The following is a 27,372-nucleotide window of genomic DNA, read 5'->3' on the forward strand; positions in this document are numbered from 1 at the left end:
TCTGTCAGAGAGACACAGAGGGATTCGCCAGTCCACACACTGCGCTTTTATTGTGAATTGTGGAAATATTACCCACTTACAGCGCATATACCAATAATAGGCACACAGACCTAATTATAATGAACACTCTCTGCCCCTTCTATAACACCCTGTACTTGTATCAGCGTTGTCATGAGGAGAAACAGCGTTCAGGAGTTTCACACTGGAGTTTCTGTCAGGAGAAAATGGCACCCAGTGAGTGTTCTGGCAAGTCTGAGGAGCAGCCCCGCCCTTCAGCCTCAGCAATGTAATATTTATACTGGCTGGGGATGTCACATCAGAGGCTGTACATGTATGTGCCCTTTTTGCCAGTGAGAGTAAGCTTTTAAAAAATGCCCTCAGAATGCACCCACCCCGCGCTCTGCATCCTTGTGCTGAGAGACATGACCCGCGCTGCGCGTGTACCTGTATGCTACCAACGATGACTGGAGGATCCCCTCTCTGCAGGACTCCAGTAATATACTCACCAGCCTTCTGACTTCTGTCTCTGTTAGGGGGTGGCGGCAGTGCTGTGGGAGTAAACGCTGGCCAGGCTTGGGCTGTGTTCAGTACCCTTCAGGAGCTAATGGTGTCCTGTCAGCAGAAGCAGAACCATTAACTAATTGAGAAGTTGGTTCCTACTTCCCCCCCTAAGTCCCACGAAGCAGGGAAGCTGTTGCCAGCAGCTTCCTTGTAAAATAAAAAACCTAAGAAAGTCTTTTTCCAGCAAAGCTCTGTAGAGCTCCACTAGTGTGCATACAGTCTCCTGGGCACATTTTCTAAACTGAGGTCTGGAGGAGGGGCATAGAGGGATGAGCTAGTTCACACTGTTGAAGTCTTAAAGTGCCGAAGGCTCCTGCGGAACCGTCTATACCCCATGGTACTAAAATGGACCCCAGCATCCTCTAGTCCATAAGAGAAATATTGTCCTTCTTTCAGTTGGTAGAAAAATATTCTTCATTGACTATACCTCTGTTTTCTTATTATCAACTGCGAAGCTATGTATCTCATGTGATGTCCCACTCTGATACTGCCACTATTCGAAATGACATACAGTAGACTCTGTGGTTAGAACTTCAGGTGATAGGATTTACTCCACTTCATTATTATATTTCTATATTCAACGTAAACTTAATTTGGACACTTTACAAACGGGTATGGCCAAATGGTCCATGGACTTGCCTAACGTTTCCCTTACCTCACTTCTCACTGCGTTCTCTCACCTTAATAAGATGCTAGTATCCTCTTCATATGTGGAAATACAATACAAACTCCTGCATAGAACATATTATACCCCGAAACTACGGATGATGATAGGCGCCTCCACAGACTCACGATGCTTTAAATGCACAGTTACGGATGCTGATCTGCTCCATTGCATGTGGAACTGTCCTGAGGTTCACAAATTTTGGTTTACAGTGTGTGCGTACTTAAAAGATACTTATGGTATTTTATTTACCCCCACTCCAGAATGGGCTTTGTGGGATATATACACTACCCCAATACAGACCAGACCGCCTTTGGGACAACGACTGTTATTAGCTAAGTTTGCGGCTGCTGTTAGAAAAACTATACTGTCCCAATGGATTTCTTCTGTTACTCTGACACTTTCTTTACTACTACCCCAAGTTTCTCACTTATTTCATATGGACTGTGTCGAGATGTCTCTTGATAAGGAGCACAAAGCTGAAAAATTCTTTAACATATGGTTACCTCATGTCAAATCCTTGTCCCCTACTCTCCGTTGCACTCTACGGTCTGCAGTGTCGATGACCTCTTGGTACAATCTTGAAGTGATCACAGCTGGTCGCCCACCTTTTTAGTACTGTCACTTAATTGTATACCCTCCCATCTAATTGCTGGTTACCTGGTAGCTGGATGTATATTTACTCATTACTGTATCTCTTTGATATATTAACCTGTGCTCTCCCTCAAATTTACTTCATAGTTGATTACAATGTCACCTTGTAATTTTACTCTGACTATTAAATTGTCCTCTTGTATGGACTCCTTATTTCCGTGTGCAGTTCCACAATAAAATATTAATAAAAAAAAATAAAAAAAGCTAGTGATGCATTGCAAAAAATGAAAGGCATGATGACATATTCATAGTGTCCATACCTAGTTTTAAAGACCATTTTCCACTTTATTTTTCATATGACTTAGGTAATAAGCACAGCATACTGTACATTTAATTTGGTAAAGATAGTGCCTCATTTCATGCTAGCTGTGGTCTCAGGAAAAAGTGGGGAAAAAAGGAAGATTTGATTGGTTCTTTGCAGTGACGGCATTAAAATCCCTATAATCCATACCTAGTCAAAACCCCTCACCTCTCATAGCAAAATATACTTCTCCAGCTGGAGTAGTGGATTTACAAATAATGCCCAGCTCCAAGTTCTCTTGACCACAGTATGGAGAAAAGATATACAGTGGGATGTACTAAAGGGAAAATGTGGCCAAAAATCAGAAAACTGCAGTTTTCAGAATTTGGACACATTTCCCATATGTACCAAACTCTAGAATGCGATACATCCTTGAGCTTGGAGTCGGTGAGTAATGCCATCTATCTTTATGTGGCGTTACCCAATAAAAGCCTATGGGCTTCTTTCCACAATTCCTTCTAAGAGGGATCCAATCGGAACCCTCCCAGCACCCCAGGCGTTGCGTGTCAGCAGGAGTCCTGGGTCCTAAACACAGAAGACTCTTATCAGGAGAGCTGCCCTTTGTACATTTCTAGGTACATACAGGCAGGGCTGCCATCAGAAATTGTGGGTCCCGGGACTGACAAAAGAGACAGGACCCCTTCCCCCTCAAAATAAGATTCTGTCACACCACTCCAGACCTATATGCTGTCCTATATTGTGATATTACATATAGGTGGAGTATTGCGGACATACAGGAACGGTTCACTCTGCAGCTCTACAGGTATTGGTATTAGCAGCCAGGGGAGGGGCCCCCCTCTATGTAAGGGCCCAGGACACCAATCCCCACAGTCCCCCCCCCCCCCGATGGCTGCCCAGCATACAGGCGTTATTGACACCAGTATGTACCCGATAAGAGGCGGGATGTAGGATGTACTAAGCATTACATCTGTATTCTACATATTTTACAATGAGGATGGGTACATCCTAGTTTCAGATTAATAGCACAATCCCACAATGAGTTGGTACTATCTCCACATTCAACTTGTAGAAGACATCAGCAAAGGCTGAATACTGATAGGATATCTGGAATTTTAATCATTCAGAAGACATAAGGCAAGAGGCCAGTCAAACTTTTTAAAAACAGTGACAGTAACAATCCCAAACAAGTATTTGTACGGGTGTAGTATGTCTGACCGGCGGTCAGGAGACTGGCGGTCAGCATACAGACGCCGGGATCCCGGCAGCATACCGACGCCGGGATCCCGGCGGGGAGGGGCGAGTGCAGCAAGTCCCTTGCAGGCTCGCTGGTCGGCATGCCGACCATCGGGATAGTGAGGGGGCGGGATGTCGGTGGAGGTCATGTGACCGTTGGTCACCCGACCGCCGGTCACATGAATACCACCCGTTTGTACAGCAGTCCAATCCAGGGTTAGAAACCATGGTAGATCTAATACATTATAATTAATGGATATTGGGATGACCAAAAAGGAGAAAGTGTTTTTATGAATTGCTCCAATTTCCATAACTCATTGAAATGTAGGATATCAAATAGTGGCCAGCTAACCGATTGAGAACATACAAACTCTACACATTTATACCCTGATTAGACTTGAACCCATGATTTTAGCACTGTGAGCAGTATTTCTGGAAACTGGGCCATCATGCTGCTCTTAAGAGATTAATAGGAAAGCAGTGTATATGCGGCGAAATGTTTTTATCCTCAGTCATAGCTCTGCTTTTCTCTTGTTAAGATACTGTACATCCGTGAGTCCAATTTGAGCCCTAGGGAAAGCTTTTGCCAGTGTACATTGATGGGGAGGTGGTTGATAGTTAAAAGGTCGACAGTCATTAGGTCGACATCATAGGGTAGACAGTCAAAAGGTCGACAGGGTGAAAAGATCTACAGTCAAAATGTCGAAATGAAAAAAATCGACAGGTCAAAAGGTCGACACGTTTTTTTAAGTGGTTTTCATGTTATTATAATTTTTGCTACATTTACTGTCCATGCCACAAACTATTACCTTTAGTAACCTTGGGGCGAGCGAAGTGGAGCGAGCCACCGATCCTGAAGCGAGGGGATGTATTTAAAAAAATTGGGGTAAAATATTTGTAAAAACACAAAATAACACCACAAAATATATTTTTTGTCGATCTTTTGACCCTGTCGAACCTATGGTGTAGACTTAATGACTGCCTATCTTTTTAATGTCTATCTTCTGTATCACACCCCATTGATGGGGTATATTTACTAAAGGTTGATTTTAAACTATTTTAAATCAATGTTGTGTTTCAGGGGCTGAAGTGCACATTTACTAACATTTAAAAATCAATGTCAAAAATTGTCTTAGTAAATCAAAGCACAACATCGATTTAGATCAATTTAGATTAATTTACCACTGCTTAAAATCAACCTGTAAATATATACACTGAGGTGTACTTCTGTAGTAAGTTCCTAGCATCATGCTGAGACTTGAAGTTCCACACATAAAAAATATAATGCAGATGTACACTCTATAGCAGTGGTTCTCAAACTGTGTGCCTTGGCAAACTGGGATGTCTCGGAACACTAACAAGGGTGCTTTGAATTGGTGGTCCAGGACCAATTAACATTATTTATGGTCAATGTAATACTGTATGTGGACAAACAGAAGCAAATATTGTCCCTCACCACACACCTAAACCTACGGATGATACTGTATATAAAAAGAAGAGATGTGCACCGGACATTTTTCGGGTTTTGTGTTTTGGTTTTGGATTCGGTTCCGGGGCCGTGTTTTGGATTCGGACACGTTTTGGCAAAACCTCCCTGAAAATTTTTTGTCGGATTCGGGTGTGTTTTGGATTAGGGTGTTTTTTACAAAAAACCCTCAAAAACAGCTTAAATCATAGAATTTGGGGGTCATTTTGATAACATAGTCTTATTAACCTCAATAACCATAATTTCCACTCCTTTCCAGTCTATTCTGAACACCTCACACCTCACAATATTATTTTTAGTCCTAAAATTTGCACCAAGGTCGCTGTGTGACTAAGCTAAGCGACCCAAGTGGCCGACACAAACACCTGGCCCATCTAGGAGTGGCACTGCAGTGTCAGATAGGATGGCACTTTAAAAAATTGTCCCCAAACAGCACATGATGCAAAGAAAAAAAGAGGTTCACCAAGGTCGCTGGATGGCTAAGCTAAGCGACCCAAGTGGCCGACACAAACACCTGGCCCATCTAGGAGTGGCACTGCAGTGTCAGACAGTATGGCAGATTAAAAAAATAGTCCCCAAACAGCACATGATGCAAAGAAAAAAGAGGTGCACCAAGGTTGCTGGATGGCTAAGCTAAGCGACCCAAGTGGCCGACACAAACACCTGGCCCATCTAGGAGTGGCACTGCAGTGTCAGACAGGATGGCACTTCAAAAAATAGTCCCCAAACAGCACATGATGCAAAGAAAAAAAGAGGTGCACCAAGGTCGCTGGATGGCTAAGCTAAGCGACCCAAGTGGCCGACACAAACACCTGGCCAATCTAGGAGTGGCACTGCAGTGTCAGACAGGATGGCACTTCAAAAAAATAGTCCCCAAACAGCACATGATGCAAAGAAAAAAAGAGGTGCAATGAGGTAGCTGTGTGACTAAGCTAAGCGACCCAAGTGGCCGACACAAACACCTGGCCCATCTAGGAGTGGCATTGCAGTGTCAGACAGGATGGCACTTCAAAAAATAGTCCCCAAACAGCACATGATGCAAAGAAAAATGAAAGAAAAAAGAGGTGCAAGATGGAATTGTCCTTGGGCCCTCCCACCCACCCTTATTTTGTATAAACAGAACATGCACACTTTAACAAACCCATCATTTCAGCGACAGGGTCTGCCACACGACTGTGACTGAAATGACTGGTTGGTTTGGGCCCCCACCAAAAAAGAAGCAATCAATCTCTCCTTGCACAAACTGGCTCTACAGAGGCAAGATGTTCACCTCCTCCTCATCCTCCGATTCCTCACCCCTTTCACTGTGTACATCCCCCTCCTCACAGATGGTTAATTCGTCCCCACTGGAATCCACCATCTCAGGTCCCTTTGTACTTTCTGGAGGCAATTGCTGGTGAAGGTCTCCACGGAGGAATTGATTATAATTCATTTTGATGAACATCATCTTCTCCACATTTTCTGGAAGTAACCTCGTACGCCGATTGCTGACAAGGTGAGCTCACTGCACTAAACACTCTTTCGGAGTACACACTGGAGGGGGGGCAACTTAGGTAAAATAAAGCCAGTTTCTGCAAGGGCCTCCAAATTGCCTCTTTTTCCTGCCAGTATACGTACGGACTGTCTGACGTGCCTACTTGGATGCGGTCACTCATATAATCCTCCACCATTCTTTCAATGGTGACAGAATCATATGCAGTGACAGTAGACGACATGTCAGTAATCGTTGGCAGGTCCTTCAGTCCTGACCAGATGTCAGCACTCGCTCCAGACTGCCCTGCATCACCGCCAGCGGGTGGGCTCGGAATTCTTAGCCTTTCCCTCGCAGCCCCAGTTGCGGGAGAATGTGAAGGAGGAGCTGTTGACGGGTCACGTTCCGCTTGACTTGACAAGTGTCTCACCAGCAGGTCTTTTCACCTCTGCACACTTGTGTCTGCCGGAAAGAGAGATACAACATAGGCTTTAAACCGAGGATCGAGCACGATGGCCAAAATGTAGTGCTCTGATTTCAACAGATTGACCACCCGTGAATCCTGGTTAAGCGAATGAAGAGCTCCATCCACAAGTCCCACATGCCTAGCGGAATCGCTCCGTTTTAGCTCCTCCTTCAATCTCTCCAGCTTCTTCTGCAAAAGCCTGATGAGGGGAATGACAGATCTCAGGCTGGCAGTGTCTGAACTGACTTCACGTGTGGCAAGTTCAAAGGGTTGCAGAACCTTGCACAACGTTGAAATCATTCTCCACTGCGCTTGAGTCAGGTGCATTCCCCCTCCTTTGCCTATATTGTAGGCAGATGTATAGGCTTGAATGGCCTTTTGCTGCTCCTCCATCCTCTGAAGCATATAGAGGGTTGAATTCCACCTTGTTACCACCTCTTGCTTCAGATGATGGCGGGGCAGGTTCAGGAGTGTTTGCTGGTGCTCCAGTCTTCAGCACGCGGTGGCTGAATGCCGAAAGTGGCCTGCAATTCTTCGGGCCACCGACAACATCTCTTGCACACCCCTGTCGTTTTTTAAATAATTCTGCACCACCAAATTCAATGTATGTGCAAAACATGGGACGTGCTGGAATTTGCCTACATGTAATGCACGCACAATATTGGTGGCATTGTCTGATGTCACAAATCCCCAAGAGAGTCCAATTGGGGTAAGCCATTCTGCGATGATATTTCTCAGTTTCTGTAAGAGGTTGTCAGCTGTGTGCCTCTTCTCGAAAGCGGTGATACAAAGCGTAGCCTGCCTAGGAACGAGTTGGCGTTTGCGAGATGCTGCTACTGGTGCCGCTGCTGCTGTTCTTGCTGCGGGAGGCAATATATCTACCCAGTGGGCTGTCACAGTCATATAGTCCTTAGTCTCCCCTGCTCCACTTGTCCACATGTCCGTGGTTAAGTGGACATTGGGTACAACTGCATTTTTTAGGACACTGGTGACTCTTTTTCTGACGTCTGTGTACATTCTCGGTATCGCCTGCCTAGAGAAATGGAACCTAGATGGTATTTGCTACCGGGGACACAGTACCTCAAGCAATTCTCCAGTTTCCTGTGGACTAACGGTGGATACCGGAAACATGTTTGACACCACCCAGGCTGCCAAGGCCTGAGTTATCCGCTTTGCAGCAGGATGACTGCTGTGATATTTCATCTTCCTCGCAAAGGACTGTTGGACAGTCAATTGCTTACTGGAAGTAGTACAAGTGGTCTTTCGACTTCCCCTCTGGGATGACGATCGACTCCCAGCAGCAATAACAGCAGCGCCAGCAGCAGTAGGCGTTACACTCCCAGGCAGGAGAGGACTCGTCAGACTTGACAGTGACATGGCCTGCAGGACTATTGGCTTTCCTGTGTAAGGAGAAAATTGACACTGAGGGAGTTGGTGGTGTGGTTTGCAGGAGCTTGGTTACAAGAGGAAGGGATTTAGTTGTCAGTGGACTGCTTCCGCTGTCACCCAAAGTTTTTGAACTTGTCAAAGACTTCTGATGAATACGCTCCAGGTGACGTATAAGGGAGTGGGTATAAGTGACGTATAAGTGACGTATAAGGGTGGTTAACGTCCTTACCCCTATTAATTACAGCTTGACAAAGGCAACACACGGCTTGACAAATGTTGTCTGCATTTCTGTTAAAATAATTCCACACAGATGAGTTGATTTTTTTTGTAATTTGACCAAGCATGTCAATGGCCATATTTGTCCCACGGACAACAGGTGTCTCCCCGGGTGCCTGACTTAAACAAACCACCTCACCATCAGAATCCTCCTTGTCAATTTCCTCCCCAGCGCCAGCAACACCCATATCCTCATCCTGGTGTACTTCAACAGTGACCTCTTCAATTTGACTATCAGGAACTGGACTGTGGGTGCTCCTTCCAGCACTTGCAGGGGGCGTGCAAATGATGGAAGGCGCCACCTCTTCCTGTCCAGTGTTGGGAAGGTCAGGCATCGCAACCGACACAATTGGACTCTCCTTGGGGATTTGTGATTTAGAAGAACGCACAGTTCTTTGCTGTGCTTTTGCCAGCATAAGTCTTTTCATTTTTCTAGCGGGAGGATGAGTGCTTCCATCCTCATGTGAAGCTGAACCACTAGCCATGAACATAGGCCAGGGCCTCAGCCGTTCCTTGCCACTCCGTGTCGTAAATGGCATATTGGCAAGTTTACGCTTCTCCTCAGACGCTTTTATTTAGATTTTTGGGTAATTTTACTGAACTTTAGTTTTTTGGATTTTACATGCTCTCTACTATGACATTGGGCATCGGCCTTGGCAGACGACGTTGATGGCATTTCATCATCTTGGCCATGACTAGTGGCAGCAGCTTCAGCACGAGGTGGAAGTGGATCTTGATCTTTCCCTATTTTGCCCTCCAGATTTTTGTTCTCCATTTTTTAACGTGTGGAATTATATGCAAGTAATATATCAATAGCAATGGCCTACTACTATATATACTGCGCACAACTTAAATGCACCACAGGTATGGATGGATAGTATACTTGACGACACAGAGGTAGGTAGAGCAGTGGCCTACTGTACCGTACTGCTATATATTATATACTGGTGGTCAGCAAAATTATGCACTGTCCTACTACTATATATATACTGCGCACAACTTAAATGCACCACAGGTATGGATGGATAGTATACTTGACGACACAGTGGTAGGTAGAGCAGTGGCTTACTGTACCGTACTGCTATATATTATATACTGGTGGTCAGCAAAATTATGCACTGTTCTACTACTAAATATATTCTGCGCACAACTTAAATGCACCAAAGGTATGGATGGATAGTATACTTGACGACACAGAGGTAGGTAGAGAAGTGGCCTACTGTACCGTACTGCTATATATTATATACTGGTGGTCAGCAAAATTATGCACTATCCTACTACTATATATATACTGCACACAACTTAAATGCACCACAGGTATGGATGGATAGTATACTTGACGACACAGAGGTAGGTAGAGCAGTGGCCTACTGTACCATACTGCTATATATTATATACTGGTGGTCAGCAAAATTATGCACTGTCCTACTACTATATATTTACTGCGCACAACTTAAATGCACCAGAGGTATGGATGGATAGTATACTTGACGACACAGAGGTAGGTAGAGCAGTGGCCTACTGTACCGTACTGCTATATATTATATACTGGTGGTCAGCAAAATTATGCACTGTCCTACTACTATATATATACTGCGCACAACTTAAATGCACCACAGGTATGGATGGATAGTATACTTGACGACACAGAGGTAGGTAGAGCAGTGGCCTAATGTACCGTACTGCTATATATTATATACTGGTGGTCAGCAGAATTATGCACTGTTCTACTACTATATATATACTGCGCACAACTTAAATGCACCACAGGTATGGATGGATAGTTTACTTGACAACACAGAGGTAGGTAGAGCAGTGGCCTACTGTACCGTACTGCTATATATTATATACTGGTGGTCAGCAAAATTATGCACTGTCGTACTACTACATATATACTGCGCACAACTTAAATGCACCACAGGTATGGATGGATAGTACACTTGACGACACAGAGGTAGGTAGAGCAGTGGCCTACTGTACCGTACTGCTATATATTATATACTGGTGGTCAGCAAAATTATGCACTGTCCTACTACTATATATACACTGCACACAACTTAAATGCACCACAGGTATGGATGGATAGTATACTTGACGACACAGAGGTAGGTAGAGCAGTGGCCTACTGTACCATACTGCTATATATTATATACTGGTGGTCAGCAAAATTATGCACTGTCCTACTACTATATATTTACCGCGCACAACTTAAATGCACCAGAGGTATGGATGGATAGTATACTTGACGACACAGAGGTAGGTAGAGCAGTGGCCTACTGTACCGTACTGCTATATATTATATACTGGTGGTCAGCAAAATTATGCACTGTCCTACTACTATATATATACTGTGCACAACTTAAATGCACCACAGGTATGGATGGATAGTATACTTGACGACACAGAGGTGGGTAGAGCAGTGGCCTACTGTACCGTACTGCTATATATTATATACTGGTGGTCAGCAAAATTATGCACTGTCCTACTACTATATATATACTGCGCACAACTTAAATGCACCACAGGTATGGATGGATAGTACACTTGACGACACAGAGGTAGGTAGAGCAGTGGCCTAATGTACCGTACTGCTATATATTATATACTGGTGGTCAGCAAAATTATGCACTGTCCTACTACTATATATATACTGCGCACAACTTAAATGCACCACAGGTATGAATGGATAGTATACTTGACGACACAGAGGTAGGTAGAGCAGTGGCCTACTGTACCGTACTGCTATATATTATATACTGGTGGTCAGCAAAATTATGCACTGTTCTACTACTATATATATACTGCGCACAACTTAAATGCACCACAGGTATGGATGGATAGTTTACTTGACAACACAGAGGTAGGTAGAGCAGTGGCCTACTGTACCGTACTGCTATATATTATATACTGGTGGTCAGCAAAATTATGCACTGTCCTACTACTACATATATACTGCGCACAACTTAAATGCACCACAGGTATGGATGGATAGTACACTTGACGACACAGAGGTAGGTAGAGCAGTGGCCTACTGTACCGTACTGCTATATATTATATACTGGTGGTCAGCAAAATTATGCACTGTCCTACTACTATATATATATACTGCGCACAACTTAAATGCACAACAGGTATGGATGGATAGTATACTTGACGACACAGAGGTAGGTAGAGCAGTGGCCTACTGTACCATACTGCTATATATTATATACTGGTGGTCAGCAAAATTATGCACTGTCCTACTACTATATATACACTGCGCACAACTTAAATGCACCACAGGTATGGATGGATAGTATACTTGACGATTCAGAGGTAGGTAGAGCAGTGGACTACTGTACCGTACTGATATAATTCTGGTGGTCACTGGTCAGCAAAACTCTGCACTGTCCTCCTTCTATATAATACTGGTGATCCCCAGTCCCCACAATAAAGCACACTGTGCATAGATATTTGCAGCACACTGAGCTCAGATATGGAGCGTTTTTCAGGCAGAGAACGTAGATATTTGCAGCACACTGAGCACAGATATTTGCAGCACACTGAGCACAGATATTTGCAGCACACTGAACACAGATATTTGCAACGCACTGAACACAGAAACTGAGAGAACGCCAGCCACGTCCTCTCGCTATCATCTCCAAAGCACGAGTGAAAATGGCGGCGACGCGCGGCTCCTTATATAGAATACGAATCTCGCAAGAATCCGACAGCGGGATGATGACGTTCGGGCGCGCTCGGGTTAACCGAGCAAGGCGGGAGGATCCGAGTCTGCTCGGAACCATGAAAAATGGGTGAAGTTCGGGGGGTTCGGATTCCGAGGAACCGAACCCGCTCATCTCTAGTTACCACATACATGCCATGATCCCATGTGGGGTTGCAGAATGTGGCTTTGAGGTTCTCTGATTTTATTCAGTACCATTTACACATTTAGGATCCCAGAACAATGGTACACTGACATTTTGGGCCTGATTCTGAGTCACATGCAGACATGCCCCACCAATTTCCCAAACGCTGCCAGACATCATCGGCCGGTAGTTGGTGTGGCTCCTCTATTTGAATTTTAGACTGTGCTACAGCCCCACCTGTGGGGCTATCACTGGCTGATTTCTTTATTACTCAGATGCCCACTTGCAGCATCTTGCAGTAGTGCAGTTCCGTCTGGTGTGTCTTTAGACACAACATCAGTGCAACATTTGACACACCATCAAAAATAGCCCAAGCCTGCGTGGCCTGACAGCCTAAGCAGCCAGACGTGTCCTTGGTGGGCTCCTGCAAACCCTCCATATTTAAGGGATTTATTGCCCCATCCCTGCCTGGCTTGTAGCTATTTCCCATCCTGGTTGCCTCCTGGGACCCCCCTCTACACTACGGGTCTCCCCCTGCTGCATCTAACGTGACCCAGCGTGGTCCGCTCACTGCGGCCTATACAGCTTCCAGAGTCGGGGAGTGGAGTACGCATGGCGGCCGGCCGGGAGAACTAGAGACGCAGAGTCGCCCACGTTCCCGACTTGAAAACCCCAACTAGCCGGCACATACCCCCTCAACCTGCGATACCTGACCCTGGACGGAGGGAGCTGGAGGTCACGATGCAGCGGCAGGGGAAAGCGCCGCCTGGATCCTGAGCAGTGGTAAACAGGAGGATGGACCGCGTGACTTCCGGCCAGCGCTTCCCAGCGTCCGGGTAACCTTCGCCTCTGAAGGTGGGGGGGGGGGGGGGCGTGTATCTCGGTCCCGCGGCCTCAATCTACCCAGTGCTCTGAACCCTGCACCTGTGCACAGGACAGCTGGTCACAGACAGCGGACGAGAGGCGGTGTTTGCATTGGAAGAGAGGTGAGAGGGGGCTGTATTTGCGGGCACAAGTTTATGCTTCAGCTGCGCCCTTCCCCCCTCCCTCAGTACCCACTGTTCTGCATCTCCCGCACCCCATAGCAGGGGAGCATATATTTCCAGCGTGGGACAGATAGAGGAGAAATCAGGGGTACACGATCCCCACATCAGCCAACGCTGCCATCGGGTGGATATATCCAGTACTAGCAGGGGATCTTGACTCAACGGCATCATTATCTATAATACCCATTATCTACGTGGGAATTTCCATCTATACAGCTGCTGAGATTATTACCTTGAAAATTTTCTGCGGATCTCAATGGCTGCTGATATTGATGTTTGCAGGCTTCACCATGCAGGTGACTCGTCAACGTCATATGTGAACACTCGCTACACCCCTTTCCGCTCCGAAATCATATATACAGTAACATTCTGATGTAACACCTATTAACTGCCTCTATAATTACTCACACGTGCTTGAATACAACATAGTTCACCAGTGTGATTTGATATACACATACACTACCTGTGATAATGCCACCTAAACGGCAGAAGGATCCGGCCGCAGTCACTCCAGTTAATTTCTTTAAACCGCACTCTCCCCCACGTACGAATAAAAACGCTTCCTCTACCGAAAAACCCCACAAGCTATCTGCTTTGAGCTCTCCCTTTGAGCCCTCTCCTACGACTCCGATTACGCAGGTCAGCCTGGGAGATGATGCTCCGCTAACGATCGGATCAATGAAGCAGCTGTTGGCCTCCTTTAAAGCGGATATTTCAGCGGACTTCAGATCAGTGCTGCAGGTTTGCCAACAATCCATAGATGAAGTAGGTCAACGCACTGACCGGTTGGAAACCAAACTGGAAGAAGTGGTTGTATCCCACAACGGGCTTATCACCCTTCATGATGATATGCAGTCAGAAATCACTGAACTCCGCGCTAAACTTGGAGACCTTGAGGATGGGTTGCGCAGGCACTATATCAAAATACGGGGTATTCCGGAATCTGTTTCAGCAACTGACCTGCTTGAGTTCGCCACGGACATGTTTACTAAATTGCTCCTGAAAGTTACGATAACAGACTTTCTATTGGATCGAATTCACCGTCTCCCTAAATCCAAAATGCCCAAAAAGATGCCCCAAGAGACACTATAATACAGTTTCATTATTTCCATGTCAAAGAGATGGTACTTCATGCAGCTCGCCCCATCCGATTCCTCCGAAGACATCCTGGGTGGTCTCCAGATATTTGGTGATTTATCCGCTGCCACGTGGGCGTCTCGGCGTTCCTTCTACCTGGTGACCAAGGCTTTGAGGAAGGCTGATATTCCCTATCATTGGGGATTCCCAAGCAAACTAATCATCAGGAGGAATGGGGCCACAAATGTAGTCTCCACACCGGCGGCCGGCTCCCAACTTCTACGTTCCTGGAACTTGGAGGACGATTCTTCTGTAAAGGCCACAGATCATAAAATCTCTCTCGATTGGGCTACCAAGACTCATCCTCCGTGAATGCAGAATGCGACATGTATCTTAGTGACGTTGTAGCTCTGCCCTGACATTCATTTTGGTCGTATGTTTTGTTACTTTACTTAATATAATGCGCATTCTACTCGCAGTAGCGGATCTTGCCACGGGCAAGCAGGATTTTTGCCCGGGGCGCCGTCTTCCGGAGGGCGCTGGCGCCATCCAGAGGGCGCCGCACCATGGCAAGATCCACTACCAGTGCTGTGCCCCCCGCTGTGCACCGCTGCCGCTGCGTCCCGCTGTGAAGGGCATCAGGGAACTAGACGCTACGCGTCTAGTTTCCCTTCGCGGAGAGGACCTTTACTGTGCGGTGTGCGATGACATCATACGCGTCTAGTTTCCCTTCGTGGAGAGGACCTTTGCTGTGCGGGGCGCAATGACGTCATCGCGCACCGCACAGCATTTCAGCGGCACTACTACTGTACAGGGGGCATAACTGACCACGCCCTCTGTATGAAGCCACGCCCATACTACCCGCCCAGGGCGCAAAAAGGCAGAGAACCGGCCCTGTCTACTTGCATGTTTTATCTACATATGTTATGTGTTCATACTATTTTATATATGCTGATAGGTGGGATAATCGGCTACACGGCTGATCTACCTGTCTCTACCTATTAGGTTTGTGTTCACCGGTGTTTCTTATGTTTTCTCTCTTTACGGATTGTTCTATGTTACTGTATGCTCCATTGTTGTTTATATCAGAACCCGTGGTCTAAATTTATCTTATTCAAGTGATATGCTATCAGCCCGACAGGTGCGGGCGCTATAGCTATAGCCCAATTTGGACCGCGGAGTCTTTTTGTTTTTGGAGCATAGGGGGTGGCTATTCTGGCCGCTGCCTTCTATGTGCCACTATGTTAGGTGGCCTCAAGTTGCGCCCTCGAGGTGCTCGACTTATTTCTTCCTTCCTTTTGCTTTTGTTTTTGCCATTTTCTATCCCCTTGTGTACCCCCCTTACATTGCAATATGTATAGCACATGTTTACTAATAGACGTGTTCTCCGGTTCACATCCCCAAAATAATCAGTCCTTTGTTCCAGCATTATCTCCTCTACCCACAAATTGGTTAATGTAATATCCCTTAATGTTAAAGGCCTTAACTCCCCAAATAAACGGAGGCTTGCTTTATGTCATTTTGCCAAACTTAAAGCACAAGGGATTGCCTTGCAGGAAACTCACTTTATGGTGTCCTCCCCCCTCAGTTTTCGAACCACAATTTCCCAAGTTGTTACACGTCCAACGGACCTAAGAAAAAGGCTGGAGTGGCATTTTTATTCTCCCGCTCATGTAATTTTGTGTTAGATAAAAAATTCACTGATGCTGAAGGCCGATACCTGATTCTTACTGGGACATTGAATGACAAACCGGTAACATTAGCGGTGGTTTATTTCCCTAATGTCAAGCAAATCACATTTATTAGGAAATTCTGTACTACCCACCAGTCTTGCCTCAGTGGAGCATTATTAATACTGGGAGATTTTAATTTGGTCTTAGACCTATGTTTAGATAAGTCGTCTACCCAACGACCTCTGAAAACCCATTCAACCCGGGATTATTCCCAATCATTTAGACGCATATTACATGAGTGTGGCCTGTATGACGTTTAGAGGGCACGGAATCCTAACTGTAAGGTTTACAAATTCTATTTCCAAGTCCACGGATCATTCTACAGGATTGACTTGGCGTTGTCAGACAAATGGACGTTACAACAAATAAAGCGGGCCGCTATATTACCAGTCCCTTGGTCGGACCTTAAAATTCAGCCTTAAAATTACGTTGGGATTTGACTTCCCATCAGTCTCCCCCTCAACCATGGCGCCTTGGCGAGTACCTCCTCACTGATAAAGAAGCCAAGCCATGTATTTCTCAAGCTTTATCCTCCTATCTAGAATGGAATGATCCAGCTGACACATCTGTGTTTAACAACTGGTGTGCACTTAAGGCTGTATTTAGGGCTTAGTTATCCAAGCGGCAGCTCGACACCAAAAGCTGTTGCGTAAGCAGCAAGATGATGTAGAAGTGCGCTTAACAGACTTAGAACATAGACTTAAATCCTCCCCCAATAATAAATTGCTCTATCGGGAACTACTCCGCGCTAGGGAAGAATGGAATATCCTAACCATAAAAGAGGTACATAAGAACCTCTTTAGGCTAAAACATAAATTCTATACCCAGGGGGATAGGGCGGGACGAATGTTGGCCAGGAAGCTGAGAGGCAAAATGGCAACTGAAAGAGTTAAAGAAGTTTTTAATGCCAAAGGCCTGAAAGTTTCTGACCCTTCGGACATAGCCAATGCCTTCGCAGAGTACTACTCAGCCCTATATAATCTCCGCTCAGACCCCTCTACCCCGCAACCAACTAGTACTGAGATTGACACTTTTTTGAGTTAACTGAACCTACCCAGCTTAGATCCCCACTCCCTTCAATTGATGGAATGCCCCTGGACCTTAGAGGAGATTAGTCGAGTTATTGATGGTCTCCCGTCAGATAAAGCCCCTGGCCCAGATGGCTTCATGAACGGGTTTTTAAAACGTTTTAGAGATACCCTGGTCCCAGTCTTAAGGACGGTTTTTGATGAGGCTACGTCAACTGGCTCATTTCCATCAGAAATGTTGGAGGCCAGAATAGTAGCTTTCCCCAAACCTGGTAAGAACCCAGTTTTGCTATCTAACTACTGCCCTATAGCTCTCTTAAATTCAGACGTAAAAATTTGCGCAAAATTGATAGCTAATAGATTAAATCCACTACTACCATTCCTTATTAACCAAGACCATGCTCAGGGTGTCATGCTCGTTGCCAGAGGTTTCATGCACTGGGTGTCATGCTCGTTGCTAGGGGGTAGTGCTTGTTGCTAGGGCCATGCTCCCAGTGCCAGATATTCCCCCACAGTGCCAGGTATATGCCCCCAGTGCCAGATATTCCCCCACAGTGCCAGGTACATGCCCCCAGTGCCACATATACCCCCCCCCCCTCCCAGTGCCACATATGCCCCCTCAGTGCCTGCTCCCCCCAGTGCCAAATATTCCCCCACAGTGCCACATATGCCCCCTCAGTGCCTGCTCACCCCAGTGCCAGATATTCCCCCACAGTGCCACATATGCCCCCTCAGTGCCTGGTCCCCCCAGTGCCAGATATTCCCCAACAGTGCCAGGTATATGCCCCAGTGCCAGATCTTCCCCCACAGTTCCAGGTATATGCCCCCAGTGCCAGGTATATGCCCCCAGTGCCAGATATTTCCCCACAGTGCCACATATGCCTCCTCAGTGCCTGCTCCCCCCAGTGCCAAATATTCCCCCACAGTGCCAGGTATATGCCCCCAGTGCCAGGTATATGCCCTCAGTGCCAGGTATATGCCCCCAGTGCCAGATCTTCCCCCACAGTGCCAGGTATATGCCCCCAGTGCCAGATCTTCCCCCACAGTGCCAGGTATATGCCCCCAGTGCCAGATCTTCCCCCACAGTGCCAGGTATATGCCCCCAGTGCCAGATCTTCCCCCACAGTGCCTGCTCCCCCCCCCCCCTTTGTGTTGGAGGGACACGCAGCGCATAGCGCGCCTCTCCTGTGTCCCTCCTGGCTCTCCTGCCGGTCTAATAAAGGAAGTGCCGGTTCGTGAGCCAATCAGAGCTCACGAACGGCACTTCCTTTATTAGACAGGCCGGGGGAGAGCCAGGGAGGGACACAGGAGAGGCGCGCGATGTGCGCTCCGTGTCCCTCCTTACAGCAGCGGAGGGAAGGAGACCGCAGATTGACATGCGGACGCTCGTCCGCATGTCAATCTGTGCAAAGTCAGTGGCGCCCCCGCAGACCCTCGCCCCCAAGCCACCGCGAGGACTGCGGGGGCAGTAGTTAAGCCACTGCCTACAGTACATCCCACGCCGGTCACGTCCACTTGTCCAGTAGAATACAATAGGGCCGGTACCTGTAAAAATGAAAATTATACTTACAAACAAAGTATTCCACAGGAGGAGAGAGAGAGAAATGAATGAATATTATACACTCGCTGACGCGAGAGGACGTTCGCACAGACAGGGGAGAGTGCTGCTGCTAGCTGGGATGATGGAGCAAGCGCCCCCAATAGTTGTGAGCCTAGTAGCTATACCCCTAGTAGCTTTGCCCACTGTAGCAGTGCCCCCAGTAGTTGTGACTCCAGTCGCTGTGCCCCTTTTAGCTTTGCCCCCAATAGATGTGCCCCCTAGCTGTGCCCCGAGTAGTTGTGCCCCGGGGAGAGTGCTGCTGCTAGCTGGGATGATGGAGCAAGCGCCCCCAATAGTTGTGAGCCTAGTAGTTGTGCCCCCTGTAGCTTTGCCCCCAGTAGCTGTGCACCCTGTAGCTTTGCCCCCAGTAGCTGTGCCCCTTGTAGCTTTGCCCCAATAGCTGTGCCCCCTAGCTGTGCCCCCTGTCGCTGTGCCCCCTGTAACTTTGCCCCCAGTAGCTGTGACCCCAGTAGCTATGACCCCTGTAATTGTGCCCCCAGTTGCTGTGCCCCTTGTAGTTGTGCCCCCCAGTTGCTGTACCCCTTGTAGTTGTGACCCCAGTTGCTGTGCCCCTTGTAGTTGTGCCCCCCCAGTTGCTGTGCCCCTTGTAGTTGTGCCCCCCAGTTGTTGTGCCCCCAGTTGCTGTGCCCCTAGTAGTTGTGCCCCTTTTGCTGTGCCCCTTGTTGTTGTGCCCCCCAGTTGCTGTGCCCCTTATAGTTGTGTCCCTGTTGCTGTGCCCCTTGTAGTTGTGCCCCCCAGTTGCTGTGCCCCTTGTAGTTGTGCCCCCCAGTTGCTGTGCCCCTTGTTGTTGTGCCCCCGAGTTGCTGTGCCCCTTGTAGTTGTGCCCCTGTTGCTGTGCCCCTTGTTGTTGTGCCCCCCAGTTGCTGTTCCCCTTATAGTTGTGCCCCTGTTGCTGTGCCCCTTGTTATTGTGCCCCCCAGTTGCTGTGCCCCTTATAGTTGTGCCCCTGTTGCTGTGCCCCTTGTAGTTGTGCCCCTTTTGCTGTGCCCCTTATAGTTGTGCCCCTGTTGCTGTGCCCCTTATAGTTGTGCCCCTGTTGCTGTGCCCCTTGTTGTTGTGCCCCCCAATTGCTGTGCTCCTGTTGCTCTGCCCCCAACACAAACACATAAAAAAAAACACACACACATACTTACGGCTCCTGCAGCGCTGTCCTCCGTCTCCGTCCGCCGGCTCATCTCTGCTGTACTATGGGAGAGACGTCATGACTCATGACGTCTCTCCCATAGTAGCGCCGTTTAGACACCAGGGGTCAGTTATGACCTCTGGTGTCAGTCAGCGGCGCTGGCTGCAGCGGGCGCCCACACAGCCCACGGCGCCTGCTGCAGCCGGGAAGGGGGCTCGCTAGTGATTGGACAGCGGATCCAGCACTGGATCCGCTGGGCCAATCACATCTGGTGCACTGACAGGGGCGTGCATTCATCTGGGCTGAATGCACGCCCCTGTCATTGCGGCACCAGTATAGGTGCCGCTTCCCCATTCATTTTCAATGGGCTTTCACAGCCCATTGCTGCTCCCCGCCCCCTGCCCGCCCCCCGCTGCCCGGACTTTTAGTGTTAGCAGCGGGAGGCACCTCTCCCGCTGCCTCCCAGCTGTCCCTCACAAGCAGCCACAGGTGGGGGGGAATTATTAAAATAATAAAAAAAGATATTTATAACAGACTGTGTTATAAATATCTTCTTTTTATTATTTTAATCATTATGACAGGGGAGGCACTGCCTCCCCTGAGTGCACGTCCCTGGTTTAAGCAGTGGTGTAGCCAGAAATTTGTGGGCCCCATAGCAACATATTGAAGGGGCCACAGTCCCAATGCATCTAGAGATACACCTCTCCACAGCAGTTGTTACTTTTATGCCTCATAATAGTGCCCCAGTTCCTTTTCTGAACCATAGTAGTGACTTAGTTTACATTATATCACATTGTAGGGCTGCCAGTACACATTATGCAACACAGTACCCACAATTCATATTATGGTACACAGTGTCCCCAGTTCATACTAAGCAACATAACAGTGCCCCCAGTTCATATTGTGCTCTAGTTCATATTTTGTAACATTATAATGCCCTCCAGTCTATTACATTATAATGAACAGGTCCAGGGCCATAACTAGATATATTGCAGGCCCAAGGCAAACGTTTGTAAGGGTCCATATGTACCCCTTAATGATGATATATATAATATATATAACCCATTGGTGAAAAATGTATATAACACATGTAATTTTGACAGGAAAAGTAGGCCCCTCTCAGCTCTAGGCACCATAGCAGCTGTAATCCCTGCACCTATGGTAGCTACACCCTTGGGTTTAAGCACCACTACAGTAAAGGTGTGTACACACGGTGCAATGTGCACTTACCTTTCCTTACGATTTTGACTATATAGTCAAAATCGTAAGGAAAGTTAGTGCATATCGCACCATGGTGGTCATTCCGAGTTGATCGCTCAATAGCAGTTTTTAGCAGCCGTGCAAACGCATTGTCGCCGCTCACCGGGGAGTGTATTTTCACTTTGCAGAAGTGCAAACGCCTGTGCAGCAGAGCGCCTTCAAAAACATTTTGTGCAAAACAAGACCAGCCCTGAACTTACTCTCCGTGTGCGATGATTCTAACGTTGGAGGTTTGGCTTTTGACGTCACACACCCGCCCAGCGTTCACCCATCCACGCCTGCATTTTCCCTGGCACGCCTGCGTTTTTCTAAGCACTCCCTGAAAACGGTCAGTTACCACCCAGAAACGTCCCTTTCCTGTCAATCTTCTTGCGGCCGCCAGTGCGAATGAAAACGTTGCTAGAACCTGTGCAAAACCACAAAGGGCTTTGTACCCGCACATCACGCGTGCGCAATGCGGTGCATACGCAGAAATTACGAAAAAAAATTTGCCTGATCGCTGCGCTACGAACAACGGCAGCTAGCGAGCAACTCGGAATGACCCCCCATGTGTATAGTAATGTGATGCTGATGCGCGGTCCTGCGGGATCGGCATCGCAAGGAAAAATAGACTGTGCAGGCAGCCCCACATTGACTATATCTGCAGGGCCGGCCTCCGGCCCCGTCAAATAGTCAATGTCGGGCTTACGGCGCATTGCGCCGTGTCTACACACCATAAGTCATGCCTGGTTTTGCTGACACCGTCATTAGGAAAGTATTGGCAACAATTGGAGAGCCTGTAATAGGACTAGGCATTTTGTCAGCTATACATTTATATAAGAATAATGATAGAACTGCTTTTGTCCATGTCTATTACAGTGGCATACCACTACTACTGCTTGTATCATGATCATGTGGCTCCCCCTACTGGCACTGTTGGGCTTGATCCTTCTGTACAGATGGTACAGACAGAGTCAGATACTGGAGAACCTCACAGATAAATATGTCTTCATCACCGGATGTGATTCGGGTTTTGGGAACCTGCTGGCAAGGAATCTGGACAGACGTGGAATGAGGGTTCTAGCTGCCTGTCTGACGGATAGAGGGGCTGAGGAACTGAGGAAGGAAACTTCAAGCAGACTACATACAGTAATTTTAGATGTTACTGACAGTCAGAGCGTTAGTTCTGCTGCCAAATGGGCATCTACCATTGTTGGTGACAAAGGTCAGATTTTATTTACTCATATGTAAAAAAAATTATTTCCCAAATTCTTTAAAAAAATGTTCAATTGTTTATTAACAATTAAATCAAAATCACTACCAGGGGTTCCAGTGGGCCACAACGCGGCGGAACTGCGTTCCGTCACCTGTAATTGTAGCCGGAACTAATTCCCCCTCCGCTGTGGGCATGCCCTTTATACAATACTCAGTTTCTAATTATTCTGTAGGCGAGACATTAAATATAATGTATTGCAATGTAATGTGAATAAGATTGTGCTACTGTATGGCATCATTTGAATTGAGGTACTATTGTGTCTATACACCCCTTCCCTGTGAAACCACACCTCTTTTTGCGGTGCGCCCTCGGCGCGCACTGTTTTTTATAAAGTATGGGAGGTAGGACACAAATTTATAGTTTGCAGCGGGTTGCCGAACACCCTAGCACTGGCCCTGGCTCCACCTAATGGGAGGGGAGATGGATGGGGAAATTAGTTCCACTACCTCCCCAGGACCACTTTAAGCCATGGTAGTTGTTAAATCCTAGTGGGCTAAAGGACCTTTCATGCCCAGCGGGAGGCGCAAGGCCGCGGGCTTGCAGTTTCACTATCCACGCCACCACTGGTTGCCTTTAGTAACCAGGTGGTGGGCGAAGCGGAGTGTGGCGAGCGTCCGTTTGGGTCTCTTCTTCCTACCTTGCTCCTCCCCCTCTCCTGCCCTGTCACGTGACAGGTCTTTTAGCCCCCTTGAATTTAGATCTAACCTTTAAGCCATGCTTAAACATTTGGCTAACAGAGTTGCAGCTGTAGGGTCCTCTCATAAATTAGGTCCGATATTCTGAAAAACCATGGAACAGAAAATCAGTATACAGTAGCTATTGTACCTATCTTGTATACTGACATGTCCTAACTAACGATGCTGATTAAACACACCCATGTACAGTACAGTACGTTCGTAAAGTGCATAACAGAGAGGCATTTGAACTATTCTATAAGCTAGGTGTATATGATCATTTCATTGTCTGTGTAGAAAATCAGTTGCATCTTTCCCCTAACTCCTAATAGCATTATTATTTGTATTAACTGGATATTTGTTTCTAACTTGTGTACCTAATAATACAATTTTCTTCTCTGCAGGACTGTGGGGCCTAGTAAACAATGCAGGCATTAGTGTCCCGTCTTGTACCAATGAGTGGTTGAAAAAAGATGATTTTTTTAAGGTCCTAAATGTAAACCTATTGGGGGTTATTGATGTGACAATCAATCTCTTACCATTGATCCGAAAGGCCAAAGGACGAATAGTCAATGTTTCCAGTATTGCAGGAAGAATAACTATTTCCCCTGGGGGATACTGCATGTCCAAGTATGGTGTAGAGTCATTTTCAGACAGTCTGAGGTTAGTGTCTCTGGTTCCTGTTATGACCTCTAAAGCCTTCTGTCCCTATTTGTCCTTTTTATGTTAATGGGGTTTTTTTTATATTTATGTATAATTAGAGATACCACTTTGTTATATGCAGATTCTCAGCCAGGGGTGTGGCCAAAAGGTAAGACCAGAGGTGTGTCCAAAACTGCAGTACAGTTACACCCATTTAATTTGTCAGATTTCAAACCATTTTATTACCACTCTAATGAAGTCAGAAAAAAATTTTTTATGGCAACAGATTCTTGGGCGTCTATTCATGAATATATATATTGGTAGATACTCAATTAGCTTAGTGATATCATTCAGGTGCTCGAAAGGGAGGGGTATTTCTGAGCAAGAAAAAAAGGCATTTGGTTTCCCCTAGCACCCTGAATGATAACAGTAACCAGATATAAATCCCACATAATAATAGAATTCAGAGATCTTCGTTACACATATTTGCGCAAATGTGTGGTTAAGCCCCAAAGCCGCATCAAGGCGTCTCTGTATATTTGGGGTCCCTAGCGCTATATCTAGGTGCAGGGTGTGGCACCCCAAAACACCAGCATAAGCCAGAAAGCCCAGGGTAGCATACCAGTGAAAAAACTATAGTGTTAATAAATTAGTATTTAGAAAGCCGAAGCAATAGAGAGGGTGATACAAACATGAAATGTAATTAAAATATAGAAATAGTGTTAAAAAATTAATAAGTGAAAAGTGTTAATAGAATGTAAAGGTATGCCACACTAAAGCCATCCAGCTCAGCCAGTCCAGAGGCACCACACCTCACACCTCCAGTACCCCAATCTGGGTCTAATATTAACCAGCAAGGAGCCACATGATAATGGCTCCTTACTACAACATGTCTAAGCTAAGAGCTACCTACCTTGGAGCATCCCCATAATGCTCCATGAGGCATGTCAGGGCCTGCACCTCCTCCTATTGCAGGAACCTCTCTGCCTCTCACAACAGACATATATATTGGTAGATGCTCAATTAGCTTAGTGATATCATTCAGGTGCTCGAAAGGGAGGGGTATTTCTGAGCAAGAAAAAAGGCATTTGGTTTCCCCCAGCACCCTTAATGATAACAGTAACCAGATATAAATCCCACATAATAATAGAATTCAGAGATCTTCGTTACACATATTTGCGCAAATGTGTGATTAAGCCCCAAAGCCGCATCAAGGCGTCTCTGTATATTTGGGGTCCCTAGCGCTATATCTAGGTGCAGGGTGTGGCACTCTAAAACACCAGCATAAGCCAGAAAGCCCAGCGTAGCATACCAGTGAAAAAACTATAGTGTTAATAAATTAGTATTTAGGAAGCCGAAGCTATAGAGAAAGTGATACAAACATGAAATGTAATTAAAATAGAGAAATAGTGTTAAAAAATTAATAAGTGAAAAGTGTTAATAGAATGTAAAGGTATGCCACACTAAGGCCATCCAGCTCAGTCAGTCCAGAGGCACCACACCTCACACCTCCATTACCCCAATCTGGGTCTAATATTAACATTAATATTAACCACAATTTTTTAACACTATTTCTCTATTTTAATTACATTTCATGTTTGTATCACCCTCTCTATTGCTTCGGCTTCCTAAATACTAATTTATTAACACTATAGTTTTTTCACTGGTATGCTATGCTGGGCTTTATGCCTTATGCTGGTGTTTTGGGGTGCACAGGATGCCGGCTGTCAATATCCCAACAGCGGCATTCCAGCCGCCAGAATGCCAGCAGCAGGGCGGGCGCATGGAGGCCTCTTGCGGGCTCGGTGGCTTGCTGCGCTCAGCACAAGTTCTATTCCCACTCTATAGATCTGATGAGGCTGTTGGCATTCGCGGCTGATGGGATTCCGGCATCGAGATACTGAATGCCGGGATCCCAACATCCGGGATATTAACTACATCCCCAAATACCAAAGATCATAAATGTAGATTTCCTACACAACCTATCTGGGATTACTGGTACTCCAGAGAGGTGTCCAGATTTCCAAACTGTCCAGAGTAATCCTCGATGGGTGGCAATCCTATGTGAAAATAGATGATGGAGGATCCGAGAGGTAAGAGAGGTGAGATTGTAGATTTGTCTGAATTAGTGTAGATACATCAGGACACCGTGGCATTCCGTTCCTCTCCAGGTGCATAGCCTACAGTACATGGCCACTGGAGGGAACACACATCTACAGACCCTTTTTTCAACATTAGAAACACAACAGTTGTATAAATTCAAAACAGTGTTACCATGGTGAGTGTAGGAATATTGTGCATGCAAACAAATATGTACAGTTATAGCATGATAACTTGAGCTAGCATTAAAGGACAAAGGGGCAGATGTACTAAGCCTTGGAGACTGATAAAGGGGAGAGAGATAAAGAACCAGCCAATCAGCTTCTGACATTTTTCGAACACAGCAGTTAGGAGCCGATTGGTTGGCATTTTATCTCCGTCCACTTTATCACTCTCCAAGGCTTAATACATCTCTCCCAGAGTCTTGACATTTTGGATTGGGCCTGGAGACTCTTCCAGATAAGGTGATAAAGAAGGGTGCAAGTGGGACAGACTCTTGTTGTGACTAAACAGTGCCAGATATGAACATAGGGGGGTGTCTGATTTTGCAGGTTGGTTACTAGCTGAATTTCTGTCCATAACAATGAGCACTCTAATAGATTCACAGATAGTGAGGCAGATGGGACTGCAAGTTCAGGCACTCCCAGCAATTGACATCTGTTGTGTTCATTAAAATTACCATCAGCCTCTTCGACATAAGTGTTAAGACAGTTAGTTGGAATGTCCTTGATTTATGCCTGGTTTGTTGAAACCCACAGGACCCATTCACTGGAATGTGCAAATACACCTTGTATGTTGCACTGTAATCATGGCTGTAGTTGGCATTTGGACATGGGTACAGTATACCTGTGCAGGTGCACCTAGAGTGGAGATGCTGTGCAGGACAGGGTAGTCCATGTTTTGGAGTATTCCTTTGAATAAAATTGCCAAGAACATGTCTGAACATTTCTTGAACATTTATAGAGCAGGTGCATAGCAGAGCAAACTGCCCTTTCAGCAAGACCTTCTGACTGTGGCTAGTAAGAGCTACTGATCTTGTGGGTGATACACCATTGACATGTGAAGTTCTCAAATACAGTGCTCATGAACTGCTTGGTGTTGTCTGTGAAGTATAGGGCAAGAACAAGTTAAATGCTAAAAACGCAGAGAGCTAAGGCTAAACAATAAAAGTATGATGTGAGAGGCAGGTTAGATACACAGACGAACAATTTTGTAAATGAAAATAGAAAACAGGAATTCTCTCACAAAAAGTGGTCATCGCAAGAAATGTTCAGATGAGCCAGGGTCAGACATACATCTCGACTTCCATTTTGAACTGGAAACATGATGCCAGGGTTCCCCTGGTGAAGAAGGGATGAGATCGCTACTTGGCAGTGCAGAGCCTTCCACTCCAGGAGCACCAAAGTTTGGATAAACAGGGATGGGAAAAAAGTGTCAAGATCTGTGAGTACTGTATATGAAGCAAGATGACATTGCCATTGTGAGGAACTTGAAAAGTATATG

General features: G+C 46.3%; 1 protein-coding gene across 1 annotated transcript in view; it reads left to right on the top strand.

Annotated features, from left to right (window-relative positions):
* The window catches only part of LOC135050688 (retinol dehydrogenase 7-like), a 318,758-nt gene that overhangs the window by 237,276 nt on the left and 54,110 nt on the right, over positions 1-27,372 (top strand). The window contains exons 2-3 of the mRNA XM_063957097.1: positions 22,057-22,402; positions 23,532-23,790. Coding sequence (XP_063813167.1) covers positions 22,084-22,402; positions 23,532-23,790 — 578 coding nt within the window. The 5' untranslated portion in view covers positions 22,057-22,083. The remainder of the gene's footprint in view (positions 1-22,056; positions 22,403-23,531; positions 23,791-27,372) is intronic.

Source organism: Pseudophryne corroboree, chromosome 2 (genome assembly GCF_028390025.1).
Source record: "Pseudophryne corroboree isolate aPseCor3 chromosome 2, aPseCor3.hap2, whole genome shotgun sequence".
NCBI classification, from domain to species: domain Eukaryota; kingdom Metazoa; phylum Chordata; class Amphibia; order Anura; family Myobatrachidae; genus Pseudophryne; species Pseudophryne corroboree.